Source organism: Opisthorchis viverrini, assembly GCF_000715545.1.
Source record: "Opisthorchis viverrini unplaced genomic scaffold opera_v5_48, whole genome shotgun sequence".
NCBI lineage: Eukaryota > Metazoa > Platyhelminthes > Trematoda > Opisthorchiida > Opisthorchiidae > Opisthorchis > Opisthorchis viverrini.
The window spans coordinates 1,216,033-1,233,461 of NW_008751704.1; the positions used below are offsets into that span (position 1 = coordinate 1,216,033).

At 42.7% G+C, this 17,429-nt stretch overlaps 1 protein-coding gene across 1 annotated transcript in view; it reads left to right on the plus strand.

Moving 5' to 3' along the window:
* Positions 1-767: 767 nt before the first annotated feature.
* Positions 768-17,429, plus strand: part of T265_03394 (hypothetical protein) — a gene marked incomplete at both ends in the record, with an annotated part of 66,033 nt that continues 49,371 nt past the window's right edge. Inside the window, 7 exons of the mRNA XM_009167863.1 lie at positions 768-1,417; positions 4,726-4,807; positions 9,034-9,223; positions 9,553-9,662; positions 12,326-12,449; positions 15,816-15,905; positions 16,005-16,126. Coding sequence (XP_009166127.1) covers positions 768-1,417; positions 4,726-4,807; positions 9,034-9,223; positions 9,553-9,662; positions 12,326-12,449; positions 15,816-15,905; positions 16,005-16,126 — 1,368 coding nt within the window. The remainder of the gene's footprint in view (positions 1,418-4,725; positions 4,808-9,033; positions 9,224-9,552; positions 9,663-12,325; positions 12,450-15,815; positions 15,906-16,004; positions 16,127-17,429) is intronic.

Here is a 17,429-nt window from a genome sequence, read left to right on the forward strand (position 1 = left end):
TACGACCTAAGTAGTAATTCTGGTCCGAGTTAGGACAGGTTGAAGCTGGCTGAGTGGCAAATCAACAATCAGTTTAAAAATTCAGAAATGCTAGTCTGATTAGACTGGTGTGAAGTATGGTGTATGATAGAATATGATCAGTTTTCTCGGGCTTCTTTCAAAACCGAGGCCCAAACTAACCACGAATCATTCATCCGTGTGTCACTGGGTAGCTCTCAGCCTGGTTACCCTTGAGCGATTCATCAAGACTGGAGTGTGTTTTACAGCCCCAAGATGATTATCAGAATAGCTCCGTGGAAAGTGTTTCAAAGTTCAACCCCATATCTCATTACATAGCGCTGAAGTCATTATGTTGACGGAAGAGGTCGAAGAGAGTGCTGTTTTGCATGCCCAATTCGGAGCGGCGTAAACAGAGAGGTGGCCAACCCTTGACTTGGCAGATGAGTGTGGAGGAAATCACGAAACGCTTGGGTGTTGTCGGTGCTACTCGCCTTCCAGGATGGGGACCACGTGATCCTCACTGTGCCTGGTTGGAAACACTACAAGATATGGCTGCCAACCGATGTCAGTGGCGTTCCCGTTGTCAGTTTCTATCCAGATTGCCTAAGTGAATGTCTGTGTTAAGCTAGCACTAAGTCCCTCCCCCGTCCACCTTTATTCTTTTCTTTACTATAAGGCTTTCAAATAAGTCATGGCTGCCATCTTTACTTTTTTCTTTACAATCATGGTTGTACGGCGGTGAAGCATCGGTGTTGCACACTGATGTCATGCTGTCGATGATGATGATGATGAGGAGGAGGAGGATGACGATGATGATGATGATTAATTTGCATGAGACTCGTTACATTGCGGCAGTTCATTTCAAATTTTTACCTTTCTTCCCCACCCAGTTTGGGTGTTTAGCAATGGCTCAATTATCCCAACATCGTTACGTATTCCTCTGGTGTGGGATCTTGTGCTGCGTTGCTTTCACGAGTTCAAACCTCCAGACTACAAAACGAATGCATGGTTTTCGTCCGCCAAAAGGTCGAATCTACAGTGCGTATCGATTGGATTCAAAAACAGGTTTCATACGTCCCGTCGCAAAAGTCGTACCTCATCCAGCTAAAAAAGGCAAAGAGGCTGAGAAAATCGTCGCATACTCAGAGAATGAATTTACCATGTTCGAGGCGGTTCCACTTAGTTTGGAGCAGTTTATCCGTTCGTATGGACATGGACTAGTGGACATTTCTTGGCACATCAATGAGATCTCTCCGGTCGTACACATCCATATGCTGTGGATAGAGGAAACAAACAGGCCAATCAGTTTGCCTTGTTGGGCTCCGGCCGAACCGAAAACGATCGGATTTTTCGAGACTACGTCTCGAGGACATAAAAGAACTTGGCTAATTGGACAAGGGAACACGCTCTCTTTGAGGTAGTTTTCCATGATGAGTTCACAATTCCAGATATACTAAGCTTAGTCAATCATAGTGAGGTTATCCTAAAGTTAGCAAGCTGTTTATTTGCATAAACTACCGTTCTGAACGCCAGTCCTAAGGAAAGCCACAGTCTTCGTTTTCGGATGTTGCGAAAGGTGAACCCTTTTGAAAGACGACCCTGTCGTTGGTACTAACATTCAGTCCAAACGCAAGCATGGTTATCTGCCACAGCTGACAAATGAACTTAATTTTTGGCATAAGTTTGGTACGGGACAAGGCGCTCCAGAGTGAGTAGCTTCGGCATCTCCGTGCCTTGGTGTAAGGCGTCTAATAAAGACTAGCTGAACTGTTAAAACAAGTGTGTGATGACTGTACGCATGTTCCCCTAATGCGTCCGTTCTGAGTCAGTCCTGACCTTGTCGTACGTTGATTCAATGTGCTCAATCGTAATAGACCCACCGGTTTTTCCTAGTTTTGTCTGCTTACGTTTGACGTAGGGCGTTAAAATTTTTGCCCTAGTTTGTGGGTTAATTTTAACCTCTAAATCGCTATGTTACATGACGAGAGAGTCCGAAATTCTGTCAATCGATTTGCAAGATAATCAGGAATTCATCCAGGGATGCATTAAGATCGACATTCCGATGGGCTAATTTACCCATGAGCCAGTCAGCATTTATGTATAAATTGTGCTAATCCATCGGCCGAATTAAAAGCGACTCGTAAAGCGAGATGGCTTAGTGGTTAGAGCACGAATTTATGGATCAGAAGGTCCGTGGTTCGAATCTGATCTCCGCCTCTTGATTTCCCCTGTTTAGGCTTGGTCAACCTTGCTTCCTTCGGGTGGCATGGCAGCCAGGCACTGAAAGGATGTTACATCCGAATAATTTTTTTTATACAAAGAAAACCATGGGTAGTACAATCTGTGTTCAGACAGTGTGTAACAATTTTCTGGTCATATAGAAAAATCTCTGAGTCTCTCGTAAGCAACATATGCAGTTCAACAGCTGATCTATGGATAAAGCACGACGTTAAGCTAACACTTCAGAATATGCCCTGACAACCTAATCTGATCTGCTTTGTCTTCCAATTCAGTCAAACTTCTTGGCCACCCTGTCTATGTGAAGAGGAACAAACATTTTCGGTTTCAGTTATCAGGAAATAGTCGTAACTGTACACTCGGAAACTTTATGCTCGCCATCCCAGTTGAAAGTCGGAGCTTTGAATTACTTCTAGTTTAATCGGTCAACTTATCGTGCTATGACACTGTCACTAACACAACCGACTAAGTATCGTTTTAGAACATCATTCTTCGCGTCAGGCGCTGTGAGTTACCATGATTATTCGAACAGCAGATGAGAGTGCCATGAATACTGTGACCCAACTGGAATCAGTGGGCCTATCTCTGAGGGGAAACCGAGCGATGGAAACTGGATTCAAACTCCGGTCCGAAGTTTCGCTACTCGGGATCTATCCGGCTCAAATGACTAGCCAAGGTGAACCTCTTACCTTACTGCGGAATCAAGAACGACTGTAATAAAGGTGATCCGAACGGTCTAGGTGGTTTGGTTTGCTACTGACTGATAGGGGAGAAGAATAAGAGGCTCACAGCGACGGAAGTCACCATGTAGGACCGTAAGCCGTTTGAAATACACAACCAGACAGAGGAATCACCACTAATCTACATTTCACCTATCAACATTTTCTTGAAAAGCACAAGTGAAGAAAATGATATTTCAACCCCAAAATGACATTATCTTTTTAAGGATGTGGATGGATGCGCATTTTCCCTCCTTCAAACACGAAGTATTGCTTTGAAGCACACAAGCACGCACACGCAGTTAATTGCCTGGAGTTCTAAAAAGCTGTTTGTGAACTTTCCCAACAAGCAAGACCTCTTTTTTACGTAGCAAATAATATAACACGCGTCGAAGACGAACAATGTAATCAGTATTCTGGCAGAAGATTTATGACAGCGTTGGTCAACACGTAGAGCAGCTCTCCATTAATGATTTTGACGGAAAGGTGGTTTCAACCGAGGGTACTGTCACAATCAATGTGTTTTTTTCACTGATTTTATTGACTTTTACCAAGTTTATAAATTCATGCGTACTCGTTTGCAAATCAATTTGGTTTTCACGAGAGACTCAACTGAATCTCTCGTTTATGCTATTCTAGAACTGAAAGTGCTGCACACCAAATCGATTTGCAAATGAGTGTATTTCTCAAATCCAATTTGGATTCAAGTAGACGGAAAGATTGATGGAAAGTCGGGGACTGCGCCTACCTGATGAGCATCAAAAAGGGCGAAACCGGTCGTGGGCTGTCGAAGAGTTAATGCTACCTTATCTCAGAACATATGGCGTTATGCGTTATGCTGGGGTTGAACATTATGCAATACAATTGGTTTACATTGTTCTCCAAAGGAGGGCACGCAGCTAAACTACTTATAAACTCATGAAGTTGGATGACAAATTGAAACCGGGGTTTCAACAGACTTTACTATCGGTCTACCTCGAATCCAACTCGCAAAAAGAAAATGTTACTTGAAATCACAGTAGTTAGGTCACCACAGTGATCTCAATCGGTACTCCCAACCCAGACTATTTAGCTCATTTTCGCCTGCTAAAAATGTTCTCACAGTTTCTCGTTGTTGTGCCAACTTAAAATATAAGTTGCCGATTCACTATGGAACAGGCTAGTGTCTACTGAGCTTTAGCATTACTGGGCAAAATGGAATTTTCCGCCAAAAAATGCTGTCAAACCATTCGATTCGCTCGATCTCGGAGCGCAGTAATCCGTGCTCGAATGCTTTTGTTGAAGGCTAATGGGTACGGATCAAGGTCTACCAAATGTTCTCACTGGAAAACTGGGCTATACCACGCTGTGGTGTTCTTCTGAAAGCATATTGGCAACTGATTCGTTGATCACGAATACGATGCATGGGACCTATTTGTATACTTATGCATACCAATTCCATAGCTCTCCGAGACATTCCTGTCCGTTCTGGATGCAAATAATCCCAAAACCTTGGGAAAGACGCAAGTTCCGAATACAGCCAGAGTAGAGATTCAAATTTTCGAAACCGTTAGGTGAAGGTGTGTTTCCAAGACAGTGAGGCATCTCCTTATGAACAGACTACTGTCTGTGATAAGGCCAGAACTAATTAGCTGAAAGATGGACTCAAAAATTTCCACACGAGACATGTTCTACTGTAGCAAGATATTTCGTCAAGACGATCACTCTTCACACTGCTCGTTCATTCATATTAATTTTCTTCTGCTTCCGCTGTCTGTCCTCTTATAAGTTTGGCGTCGGCTTTTGGCTACAAAACGGATCCATCATCTGGCGCTTTGCTACTATCACCGTTTCTCGGAATGCAGGCAACCGTACGTTCGCTCCCATTTCTGTCTGACTTTTTTTTCACAAACTTGAAGTTTCCCTTTTTATATACCTGCTTGTGGGAATGTCACTGCCTGATGTTCAACGTAATATGTAAGCTATCGATAAAGACAGAGGAGAGCCAGTGTTCTATCTTGCCTTAGACTGTGCGATTAGCCTGTCAGGAAACTTGACTGCTAGTGAACAGCTTTTGTATCGTTTGTTATGATAGACCTGAAGCTGTTAAATTTTCGTTACCAAACAGATTTAGAGGAGGTGGTGGAACTTGTTGGTACATAGTGATGTAACTGCTAGTAAGTCTTCGAGCGCTTGGACGGTAAAGATAAACACCGCGGAACTGATAAACGGTTTGTAATTCCGATGTCTTACGGGTGAGATCACATAGCAAACGCATTGGAACACCAGTAAACAAACTACAGATTGGATCAGTAGCATGGGTACTGGTCACATCAGTTCGTTACGAAATACAAGACGATGAGCCAATCAGGTCTACTTTCTAAAATGCACGACCAATTATTAGCTGATTCAACAGATGAAAATGCTAGGGTTTTTAAGGCGATCTTTTGATCACCATCAACAAACTTTACCGAAGAGAAAAACCAGGATTATACCAAACTTGCATTCGGAATAATAAGTGACTACTCAGAGATGAACCAGGAATGAACCGCTTTTTTGATCATTGACCCTACTTAGTCTAGTAGTGCACGCTGAATCTGTAAATGTTCAAGATGAAAGTTAAAAGCTTTGGCTTGTGAATGAAAAAAAACAAGGTCTCGGATGATATAGCGTTGCATGATAGCTGTGTAGCTGAGAGTGATGAACTAATCGGTTTATTTTGCCACATACACGGAATGACTGACTCTTCACAAATCAATCGGTCTCACCATACCTATTCGTCTGAGCGTACCTGTTGGTCAAATTCATTGTAACCTGAGTGTGTGCGCTAATCGCGTCGGTGGAGGAAGTGACAATCAAACATCGTCGTTAATCACTGTTGGAAAGGATACACAATCGGTGACATCCATTAGTTGGGATGTTATGCATTCATAAATCAATGAGAACCGGCCAATTCCTCACTATCGGGCATTTCCTAAGGTTCGACTGGTAGAATCAGCTAATTAATGAAGAATATGAGTCAAGCAGCCAAAGTGGGTCTTTCGAATTTTCCTCAGAACTGTCGATTAATTGGTGTGCATCAACAGTTAGCAGTATTTACCAAACTTACATGTAAAGTCCACGCAGGTTTTCTCAGAAATGCATCTGATTTCTGGTTGTGAAATCTAATGCGGTACGTACCAGGCTAGCCAAAACGATCGTCATCGTTGTCAGCTGTAAGAACCGCGTACTTGTCGTAGAGTGGTTATAACTGCCATAGTTTCGTTCACCCATAATTTGGGGATGTGGGGTAGGTAGCTGTACATTGGAGGCGGGAGTTGATAAGTGGACTGTTAAGTGGTGGAATTGGGAAAAGAGTTATGCACTCAAGGCAATAACTTGGATGCACTAGCGCCATTGAGAGTGCGACTGGCCCATCTCCGACAGTGTCTCCAAGCATTGAAATGGCCCGTCTCGGGGTCCCCATCCAGGAAGACGGCAATGACCAGCGCATCTGAGTTTGCTGGGAACGGCTTTTATACTTCGCTGCCAAGTTATTAATTGACCGCGTCAGGCTATCTTCCACCATTCATGTGGTTGCGCAAAAAGACAATGCAAGCCATTGTTCATCGGACGCTGAACTTAGCACTTAGCACTTAATAGATCCTACGTAGCATTCTGTGCCGTTACACGGTGAAACTATTCACTCTGGCCGAGCGGAAGACATATTTTGGCAATATCCTGAGGTAAGCCGTTGCTAGGCCCCTCAGACTCAGTAAAATAATTCGGGTATGCTTGCGTTTGTCGGCTTCGTTGAGCGATCTGTCGGCTGTTGATGTGAAAGCAGTAGAAAATCATAGCCAGTACACTTTAAACTCCTTTTTGAATTAGCCTATTGCTATACGCACTCTATCAGCACTCAAATTTGATCAGCTGTTCAGTTGTCATACAACCAAACCAGGTCTCGGTGATTCTGTGTTGAACCTCCCATCAATAAAACAAGTACTAACAATCTCGCAGAGTGGTCGTCAGCTTTGATATGTGCTTAGAAGTTCAGCCACGGTTTTATATGCCCAGCGCACCTAGAGTAGGAACGAGTTGAACTGTTTCTAGTTGTCCAGGTTGTTTCCTTCGAGTCTTCCCACCTTACCAAATATGAAAAGTAGTACGTCATCACTGAATGCAGGACTGAAACTTAAATTTCCCTAGCTACCGATTTTAGGGTGTTCCAAATGTTCACCTTTGGTCAACGTGAAAACCGCGACACAACCAGAGCTTTTCGCTGGCCATTTCTGTAAACCCAGTGCAATGCCGTTTTTGTGCGCTCATATATTACTCATCAGTGGTACATGTAGCTGAGTGGACAGCTCCGAAATCGCCGAACTTGTCAGAAGTCCTACTCCCATTTCGACGGACTTTCTGCATGATGGATCGATACTGCTGAGCTGTTCGCACAGAGATGTCTCTAAAACTACATTATTTTGGTGTTTCGTAACTTCATGGAACCGTCTGGATTTGAGTGTATTCCGAGAAGTGTGTATAGTTAGGTTTGCAGTGGAACACAAATTTGACGGAAAATTGGAGGGCTGCGCCTACCTTATGAACCTTAATAGGAACAAAACGGGTCGTGAGTTTTTGGATAGTTTTCATAAACCTTGAGAGTAGTACGCTATGTCAAGAATATATGCTGCGATGTTTTAAATACCATACCAACTGTCACGTTGAACGGCGCAATCAGTTGGCAAATATCATAAACAAGGGACTCAGCTGATGGTCAGTTAACTCTGCCTTCGAAACCAAGTTGGTTTACTAATCAGTAAGTTTCCACAGTTGGGTGCTATTTCGAAAGAATAAAAAATCAGACATTCATCCCTATAATGACGAGACCTTCATGTTTTTGGCTGGTGAGGCAACAAGTGAATGAACTCCTTGTCAGAAGAATCATAGTTTACGTCATCATCCGTGTTCGTTTAGTCGTTATTTGCCTCATTCTGGTTGAAGACTTGGCTAAAATAAATAAACGAAAGTGTTTGGTCGCTAGTTACCAGTGTCCACCGCTGGTACTGCTGTATTGAATGCTTCTGTTGATCTGTTGTGGATAGTTTTTGGATCTCTACGGCTCATATTCACATCACTATCGTTCAGGGCGTATTGTTTCTGTCCTGGCTTAGTTGTTCTGCTTAGTTCACACCGAAAAATGAAATCACTGACTTAAGGTTAGCTCTTTCTGAATACCTTTAGCTGTGCATTAACCTGTCCTTGTGGGATTCGATCCCCTAATTTGTGACATATCAGGCCAGCCTGGTATCACTATGCAACCAGCGCACGCGAGACGCGCTGGAACTGCCATGTTTGAAAAGTTGAATGTGTTCACGTCTGTCCTTGGATCGCCCAATGTGCAACGGGTTCAAGCTGATGCGATCAGTGACTGGTGGACAAGGTTTCTATGAACAACCCTGGTAAAAGTTAACAGTGAGGTGATTTTCCAAAGCAAGTCAAACGACGATGACTTTTGACTCAAAGGCATCCTTCCCATGAGATAGCAATCGATCCTCTCAGAGTGACTATGGTGTTCTCTTCAAAGGTATATTTTGTTGTGATGATCTGTGTGCAACCAACTCATGAAGGCTGAGTCTCTCAGAAAAAAGTCTATCAAAGTGGAAATGAACTTGAGAAATACACTAATTTGCAAATCAGGTTGGCTTTCAAGAGAGACTCAACCAAGTCTCTCGTTTATGATATTCTACAACTGAATGTGTTGCACACAAGCCACCTCATGTTTCAGTTGACACGATATTCGAGATATCGCAGTATATTTTCATGAAGGAAACTACTCACAAGGTCGTTGAAAACTCTTCGACAACCCACGACCGGTTTCGCCCTTTTTGGGGCTCATCAGGTAGGACATGAGGTTGACGGAAACTCGGGACTGCGCTTACATGGTCAGCTTCAAGAAGAGCGAAAACGGTCTTGGGCTGTCGAAGAGTTTTCAGCAACCTTTTGAGTAGTTTTCCTCATGGAAATAAACTTGTTGCACATCAGTTACGTAGATGTATCTTTTGTGCTCTAATTTCACTTGTGTACTTTCAAGTTTATCCTGTCCCCGTTTTTATTCCAGCACAATGTATTTACGTGCCTGCTGAGTAGAGAATCCTCAAGTGAGGAAAAAGCCCGACCCCGTGTCAGCTTCACAGAAACGCATATGCTGTACATACAAACGGAGGAGGAGAGATTGCAGAGTGCGACAGACAGCCGCTTGGAAATCGAACTGGAGCTTGCAGCCTTTGCTCCCGAAAGCCTTAGCCCAGGTAACTGTTCGGAATGATCTTTTACTTGAATTTACAAAATGATGTTCGTTTTCCAGATAACCCAGTAGTTTTGACACTATAAATACATTGGGTGACTTTTAAAACCCTTTTTGAGTGAAATTGGTGCACTCAGTGTTTTGGTAGAGTCAATATCAACCCATACCACCCCGTGCCGTATGGCCTATATACCAGTGCAAAACGTAGTTTTCCGAAAGTGACTGGATGACCGACGTGCGTATTTGGAATGTGCATCACCAGTCTGAATTTGTTTAGGCCAGACGGACCTTCCATTGATAAGTTCTTTGTGCCTGTTTTCTTGTCCACTTCAGCCTGTCATGTCTACGGAAACGAATGGGATCCAGTTTGTCGTGAGGCATCTTGGCAACAGATACGAACGATCGATGTGCACTCAAACAACTCTGGTTACCGGTATTTTCACGTGAGTGTCATTATTCAAAAATTAAATCTGGGAGCGGAAAACGTTAGCTTACATTGCTAAGTGAACAAAATGTTGTGGAGTATCACGTGATTTGTGAAGGTACACTTATAATAACCCTCTTCCAGGCGATCGCCAACAGGGCCATTCGGCAGCGCTCACTTTAGATAGACGAATTGTCAAAAGATTGTTTCAACTCCAAGTTAAATCCAGGTCCCTGATTTTGGAGAACATAATGTAGCGGTTCATGTAGAAACAAACGGCTTTCTGTATTATAGAAGGCCGTTTAAATCCATTCTACTCTACGATGCACTGGTTTTCTGTTCCCGTTTACGTAAAGTTTCATAGCGGGATAGCAATTTTAAGACTGTATTTTGATCTCTTAGCTATTATGCACTAGCAAACATTGCACCAGAGTACAATGGCTTCCGTTGCTGCAATTTTATCGACCAAGAAAAGGGAGTTTTTGGCGAGTGAGTCATGCACGCAGGCAGATAACAAAGCTGCTAGTGGAGTCGTAGGAAAGAGGTATTATATTGATTTGGGTATTGTTGTATTATGTTGTGGAAGAAGATATTAAGGGCATCGAAGCTTCTGCCAATTATAACACCGACTAAGAAAAACAAAGATTTCATTACAGGCAGAGATCTGTTTCAGTAACCGAACTATGAAGCTGTAAGAATTACCCCAAAGGCCATGGAATAAGACAATGAGATGGCGAATGTAGCGTGGAAGATAACACGGAGCGACAATTTTGTGAACAAGAGTCAAAGGAAAGGTTGACGTTTTGATTCTGAAAGCGTAGACAGAGGATCATCAGACTATGGCAAAACAGATTGGATGTGGGACGAACAACTGAAGTCATTAGCTAGGGTAACCGGGACTCCTCACATCAGCTGGCTGTGGAAGAAAATTGCCAACAAACACAGCACTCAGTTTGCTGTCGCATTCTGACTGCACGGTAAAGCCGTTGGTGGCTATTATTTGGTTCGGTATAGGTTTCGCCATTTATGCTTGCCCATGTCTGCTACCACCATATCGGCATTTCGCCTGTCGAAGCCGTATTAACCAATCTATCCCACTTCCTAAGAGGATCAAATGAATCATGCTACCCTGGTTGACTAAATTACTTGTACTGGTGTATACTATCGTGTTGGAGGTATAGGAATCATGAAGTCAAGCACTTGCTTGTCAAGTACCACGAACCCGAAGATACAGCGATACACGTTGTTTCGCAAGCAATCACCTATGCACCAGGCGCACTTGCATACTTAAGCACATTCGTGCGAAAACGCGGCGTGCGAATGGAGCAAAATGCTCGGGTTTTTAAGGTGTGCTAGTGTCATGGTGAACTGACCTATGAATAAGCTCAAGGTAATTAATGGTTGGAACTCGAATCTACTGACCGAAAGGTACGTGGTTCGAACTCAACGTCAGCATCTCGACTGATTCCGTCTAGGTTTGGACAAACTAACATTTATTCGGCCCTCGAGCTTCCTTCTGGTGTTATGGCAGCTATGCACTGAAAGGATGGCGAAGCTAAACAGTTCATGAATAAATAATAATACTGGCCAAATCAGATGGGAGAATTAGTTATATACAGGTCTCCTTGTAATTTTTGTTCACCGGGATTTAATGCAAACGTTTGACGAGTGACCGAATTCTATGCTTTCCAGTATGCTCTCTATCCAGGATAACCCTGGTCGTCCCTGGCCGCTTTATTGCTCTATCTTTCTTGGTGGTAGTAACTAAATAGGAAACCGTTTTCTTATTTGCCCGATGGCCATATCGTCCTCACCAGACCAGAGTATCCAGGACAAGAATAGTTGCACATGACACAAGTATCGCATATAGAAACTTGACATCTAATGGGTTGATAATGGTCAGTGAGGTCAACACGAATCAGCTCAAAATCGCTTGCCTCATTGGTCAGCTTAATTCAATAGACGTATCTATTCGTATCATTTACCGTGGATTTTATTGAGGAAGCACTGACAGCTCGATATCACTCTACTGAGTAGAGTATCAATATTGAGTGATTGATCTCGGAGAGGCAAAGCGACAGCCCCGAAAAAGCCGTTTCCACAGATAAACTTTCCATTAGGGTGGGTATCCAACAGAGTACTGTACCACAGTCCAAAGATGCAGTGACTTCAATTTTGTCATGTGAAAGGAACCGTAATAATGACGGAGGTTAGACGGGCGACACTATGGTTGGAAATGCATGGCTGCTGACTTCAGGGGCACGAATCCACCACCGAATTCGAGATGCTGGTGAATTCACGTGATTCTGTGGTTGACCATACACCGTTCCAATCATCCTATTCGTCTGAATGCAAAACAAATTTGACGGTGCTGGTGATGCTGATGACGCAGCTAAATGCCCGTTTTTCATGAATCCGCATAGCATTTTAGATGGGATAACCCGGTTAGTCACCAACAACCAGACTGTTTTTGAGTAACCTGACGGTAGCACAAGACAAGACTCACACTACACCATGCACATATTTCGGCACATTGCATGTTATCTGAGTTCAGTAGGGCGATCGCACCAAATGATGAATTTCTATCCTTGTGGACTGCGAATATTTAGAGTCACAGATGAACGCTTCTGATAGCATGCAGTTTGTCTATCCACTGTTTTTCTGGCATTATCTTCTTCTCAGAATGAACACTTAAATTACGACGGCAAAAATGAACTTGCGGACCAGACGAGGGACATCATAAAAGACTTTTGTCGAATCTATTTGTGCAGTGCAGAAATGTGCAAGTTCACACCAGATGTTTACTGTTGGTTTAATGAATCGTATTACCATATTCGTTCATACTTGATCTAACTAAAAGATAATTCTTGCTATCCATTGGCCCAACATTCCGCTGAGTTGCCGTATAGGCTCGGCCACCTGCACAATTCTCTGAAGTTTACTTAACTTATCATCACCAGGAAGGGGCTGTTCAGGCAAATGCGCTTCCTTGATACGGTGAACACAAATTTATCCTTGTCGGTCGATCTGGGATACTTTTTTTGGTTGTTTGGCCGTCGTAAACACTTCAGCAATCACTTATCCACAGCGATTGTGCCTGCAGTTTAGGCCGGGAAGTTGCAATGGGACAAAGTTTAAGTCAAATAACTCTGCTACACGGGTTGGTGAATTTTATGTACCACCCGTTTAATGTAGGCTTTCTGTCTTTCTCAGCAAGAAAATGCAATGCGTATTCCTGTGGATGAAAACATCCAAAAATGGAATTTCGCTGCTTCAACTAAAGGCACCGTTCTAATAAATTTCCGTAGAAACTGAGAATAGGAATTCTGACAGTTCTTCCTTCATTGCTGTTGACACCATTTCATCCAAAGGGAGACAGGAAGGTAGCTGTTGGATGTGCTTTTCCGTCGGTTGTTCACGGTTTGGCATGAAAACAATCAACAGGGCTTTTTTTATGATGAACGACATCTTTGGTTTGCTTGAAGCTTGTACCTTGAAAATAGGACCCAGTATGCTTGTTACAGAGTGAAACAACCCTCATACCTGTTACAGAGTGAAATAACACTTCAACGAAGTAGAGGGATTGCTCATTGGTCTCTGGAAATCGAAAAATATCGCTAAAACAGTGGCGATTCAATGAAGGCACTACTGAGTGCTGAGGCAACCACATGGGGTATTTTTAGCAAACTGTCAGTGCCAGTACTGTCAATCCAGAAAAATTACGAAAATTGTGCGTTAGTAAAACTGATAGGAAACTCAAGGCCACTTTAGACAATTCTGACCGACCGCAAATTAACTTTCAAAAAGCCTGACTTTATATTAGAGTTTGATATGCCTCTAACTTAGGTCATGGAGTCCAAATTCGCTCTTCAAACCAAATCGCAGCGCAAAGCAGCCAACAGTATGGGCTGGTTTTCTTAATACACTACTAAATAATCGACTCCAGCTTGTACTGCACGCTCAGAGAAAATATGCTGTCATTCTGAGTCTGTGGTTTCATCATCGTCATCTTCATCATCATTATCATCTGTCCAGCTCTACCAATACTCTACCAAACTGGTGCCAATATTAGAGCTGCTAACAGAACGAACCTGTCGAAATTTGCAAAGTATAGTTCGGAGACAGGTATGCATACGTAATTCATAGTCGTTGTTCATAAAAACTTTGGAGGTTTCTGCATTCTTCGGTCTCAATTTTCATCCAGCAAGTTCAGTTTCTGCTGGTTACTCAGTGTTCCGTTTTGGTGTTATGACTATGCAAAAGTGATAACTCCGTTCAAATACAAATTCGTCTATCCGAATGCTTAGAGGTCACCCTTCTCATGCATTGATGCTATCCTGAAGGTCCCTTGACCTGACGTTTCTTGCTCAAATGATGAAGCAATCAATTGTACATCAACGCGCAATATGAGACGGTCATCAAGCCTTCCAATGTGACTCCAATGTGACCCCTAAAGCAGTCAGATGTCATTCATAAGTCGGTCTATTACACGTCACGAAAAGGGCATTCGGAAGTTTACTCATTTTTATTTGAAATATCTCATTTGTATGCATTACAGTATACTGGGATGAATCAAAATTTACCAAAAACAATAGGCCAAAACTGACTGACGTATCTGCTTTTTCTCAACCAAGAGGTGGATTAAAGTTGCTGGGTGACTAATGGTTCACTTTCATCTTTAAAAGTCGTACCAACGAAACTTTATTGGTATTGAGTACCTTGAAGCTTTCCAGATGATGATTAATTATCACGAAACTAGCACGACAACATATTGCTGACTACACCAAATATGCCATAGAAACCACATCAAAAAAAACTAAGGTGTCTGCTTGGGTTGTAATAAGAACGGGCATAGAACCGTTAGGAGTGGAGTCAGTTCACTCTATGCTGAGAAGCCAGGAACCACCGTACAGCTGTTTCATCCTTATTGGGAATCGTCGGCAGTTCATATCCCACGAAACTGCAGGGATTTTCGAGCACCGGACGTCCCGGCTAGTAGTGTGAACACAGCCTCTCAGCCACGAGTGACTAACTCGCACCTGATCTGGATATAGCATCATTTATTTGTCATTGAATGAAGCCACATCCCGTGGTCACGTGTTGACTGGTTCCTCGAGTGACGACTTCTCCAAAGGAAGTTTCACTCACCATGCGGATTAATTTTTCCAACGAAGAACTTGTGGTTCGTGGGAAGTACATGGAGATTTAGGAATTTAGAACCCAAGAATCTCAATGTGTATCACAAAAGAAACCTACAACCAAGCTGAAATTTATACAAGTTTGTATTCAATCATTCTACACCAAGTATACATTGACAACGCTAACTTATATCACAGTACTAAGCCTTTATGCCAATATGAAATCGATATGACTACGCCTAGTGTTAGAGCATCTGAGAAGGATGAGGTTATTTCCAGCCAATCATCAAATAACAGAATTATTGAGCTGGCTGTTAGACTCCCGAAATGTGAGTTGATTGTGGGGTGAATAACGCCCAAGTATCAGAAAAGTGTGATAGAAATAACCGAAAGTTTATGCACTTGTGTTTGAGGTTTACCTTCTGGTCTCCGTGACCCTCATTGTGCTACCCTAGGGACATTGCAAGATACAGTGGCCGGCCTATGATTAGGGCAATGCGATATCGAATCCTCTCCAAATTGCACTGTTGGGGTTCGGGGATACCCCAGAATGCTTGCTGTGAGCTAGTCCTTTCTCTCTGCGCTCATTTTTTAGGAACAAGTAGCTGAAATTTTTAGCTGCTCAGCAGTATGGAATCAATCAAGCAACCCTAGTGCTCTTATCTATGTTGATGATATGTGGATAGATTAGGAAAGGTATTCAACTGATATACTTGGCATACATTGTTTGTTGTTGCTTAGATAACGAGAAAACTTAGGAAAGTTGCCACCAGGTAGATGTTAAGCTTGTTTCCCTGTCTGGTTTTGCAAAGTCTCATCATCCGAAAATGTTTTGAAAACCAGAAGACCTCTCACAAAGGGACAAATACAAGAAAGGTTCTGTTACTTACGAAGGCAGAACAGCGTTTGTCTCAAATCTAGGTATTTGGGAGCAGCCACATCTGCCCAAGATTTGTCAGAGGCGATACGAATAGCATGCGTGACTGATATTGTAGTCAGCTGAAATAAATGCTAATTTATTTACTTTGTTTCAGCCAATAAAACTGTCGTCCTCCAGGAGAAAAGAATCTCCATACCAGAATTCGTTCATTTTGCTGGTGACACTTTGAAGCTAACAGATGGATGTAAGTAAACGATGGTCACATACAACGTACACAAGGTTAAATTACTTCTATTTTTGCTTGAGCCATCTTTAGTATAAAAAAGGTTCTTTAACCCCACAGCTCTTCAGAAAGTGGAAACCAACTGGGAGCTGCCGACTAGCAATGGGACGCGTAACACTTATCAACTTCCTGGAAATGCTGTTCTGAGGATGGTGACGAAGATGGCTTTTACGAACGGATTTGTAAGTATACGTTCCGGTTCCATTGTGGATTTTTCTGTTCTTGTCTATTCTTTATGTTCGTGCTTCCCCACCGGCCTCATCAGAGTCCCACGGAACACTTGTTCGCACTTCTATTGCGTACAAGTTTCATATGCGAATTAGGCGTACTGCACGCTCCTACGATGTCTATTACGATTGCCAAACTTCACACACACACACAACTTCTGTTGGATTAAGAGCCAAGTTACACCATCGTAGTGTATCTAAATTAGTCGTCCAGGTGCGCATAGTACGTAAGTCTATCACGTACAAAAGTTGGCCCACCAGAACCTACACGCACATAGAACGGGAGTTCTTCCACCCACCCGTTGAACTGTCCACTCGTACGTACCCCTTGTTTAGGATTATTCTGAAGTACTGCTTTCTCTGTTTTTCTCTTGCAACTCGCCATAATGGCACGCACTGGTGTGCCTTTCACGGGCTGTTCCTTCTTTACGTAGACGTTGGTCCCACTCATTCAATGGACCTTACGGATCTGTGTTTGAAACTAGACAACTTTCAAGATGTATCTTATTCTAAAAAAAATTCACGGTTTCGGAAAAGGGGTACAGTTTCCTTAGGGTAAATAAATGACAATTGATATACCTTGACAAGGCTGAACAAACCAGAGGTGAACAAATTTATCAGGCTCAGACATGTGTGATTTGCTATTGAATTCTCGCTACGTTGTGTTTCAATCTGAGAATAATTCACAAAGCGATTCCATTATCAGTTAGTAAAAGACTTTTCTGAGGGCTCACTTATACCTGATTGCAAGTCTTCTCTGCAATTTGACTTTGTCTGTATGTTGGTTGGGTGAAAGCATATCTACCAACTGGCTCTCTCAACAAACTCTGCAAGACCTCATTGTATGGCGGCCATTCTTCAACTTCTATCATATCACTGTTTACTTGAGCGCCAGTTTTACGAATTTCCTGATAAGAGCCTCTTTTTTGTAGTAGTATGTTTTGGAAAAGTGAATGTAAAGGGACAGGCCTGAAATTTCTCGTCTTTTATTAGTTCAACAGCGAGCAGCACAATTGGGAAGATGAGAGAGAAGAGAAATGAGTGAGTGAAATAAACCACGAGTTGTTCACCAAATATGCTGACCGAAATACGGAGAGTTCGCAAAGTCCTGATGCGATAAACACGGGTAAACACGGGGCTCTGAGATAAACATCGGTACTTCCACAAGAACCCCCTTTGAACCACTTGAATCGTGTGGCAGAATAAAACCAGTTTGGGAGACGAATGTCGAATGTGGTTGAAGTAACGGTATAGCGTG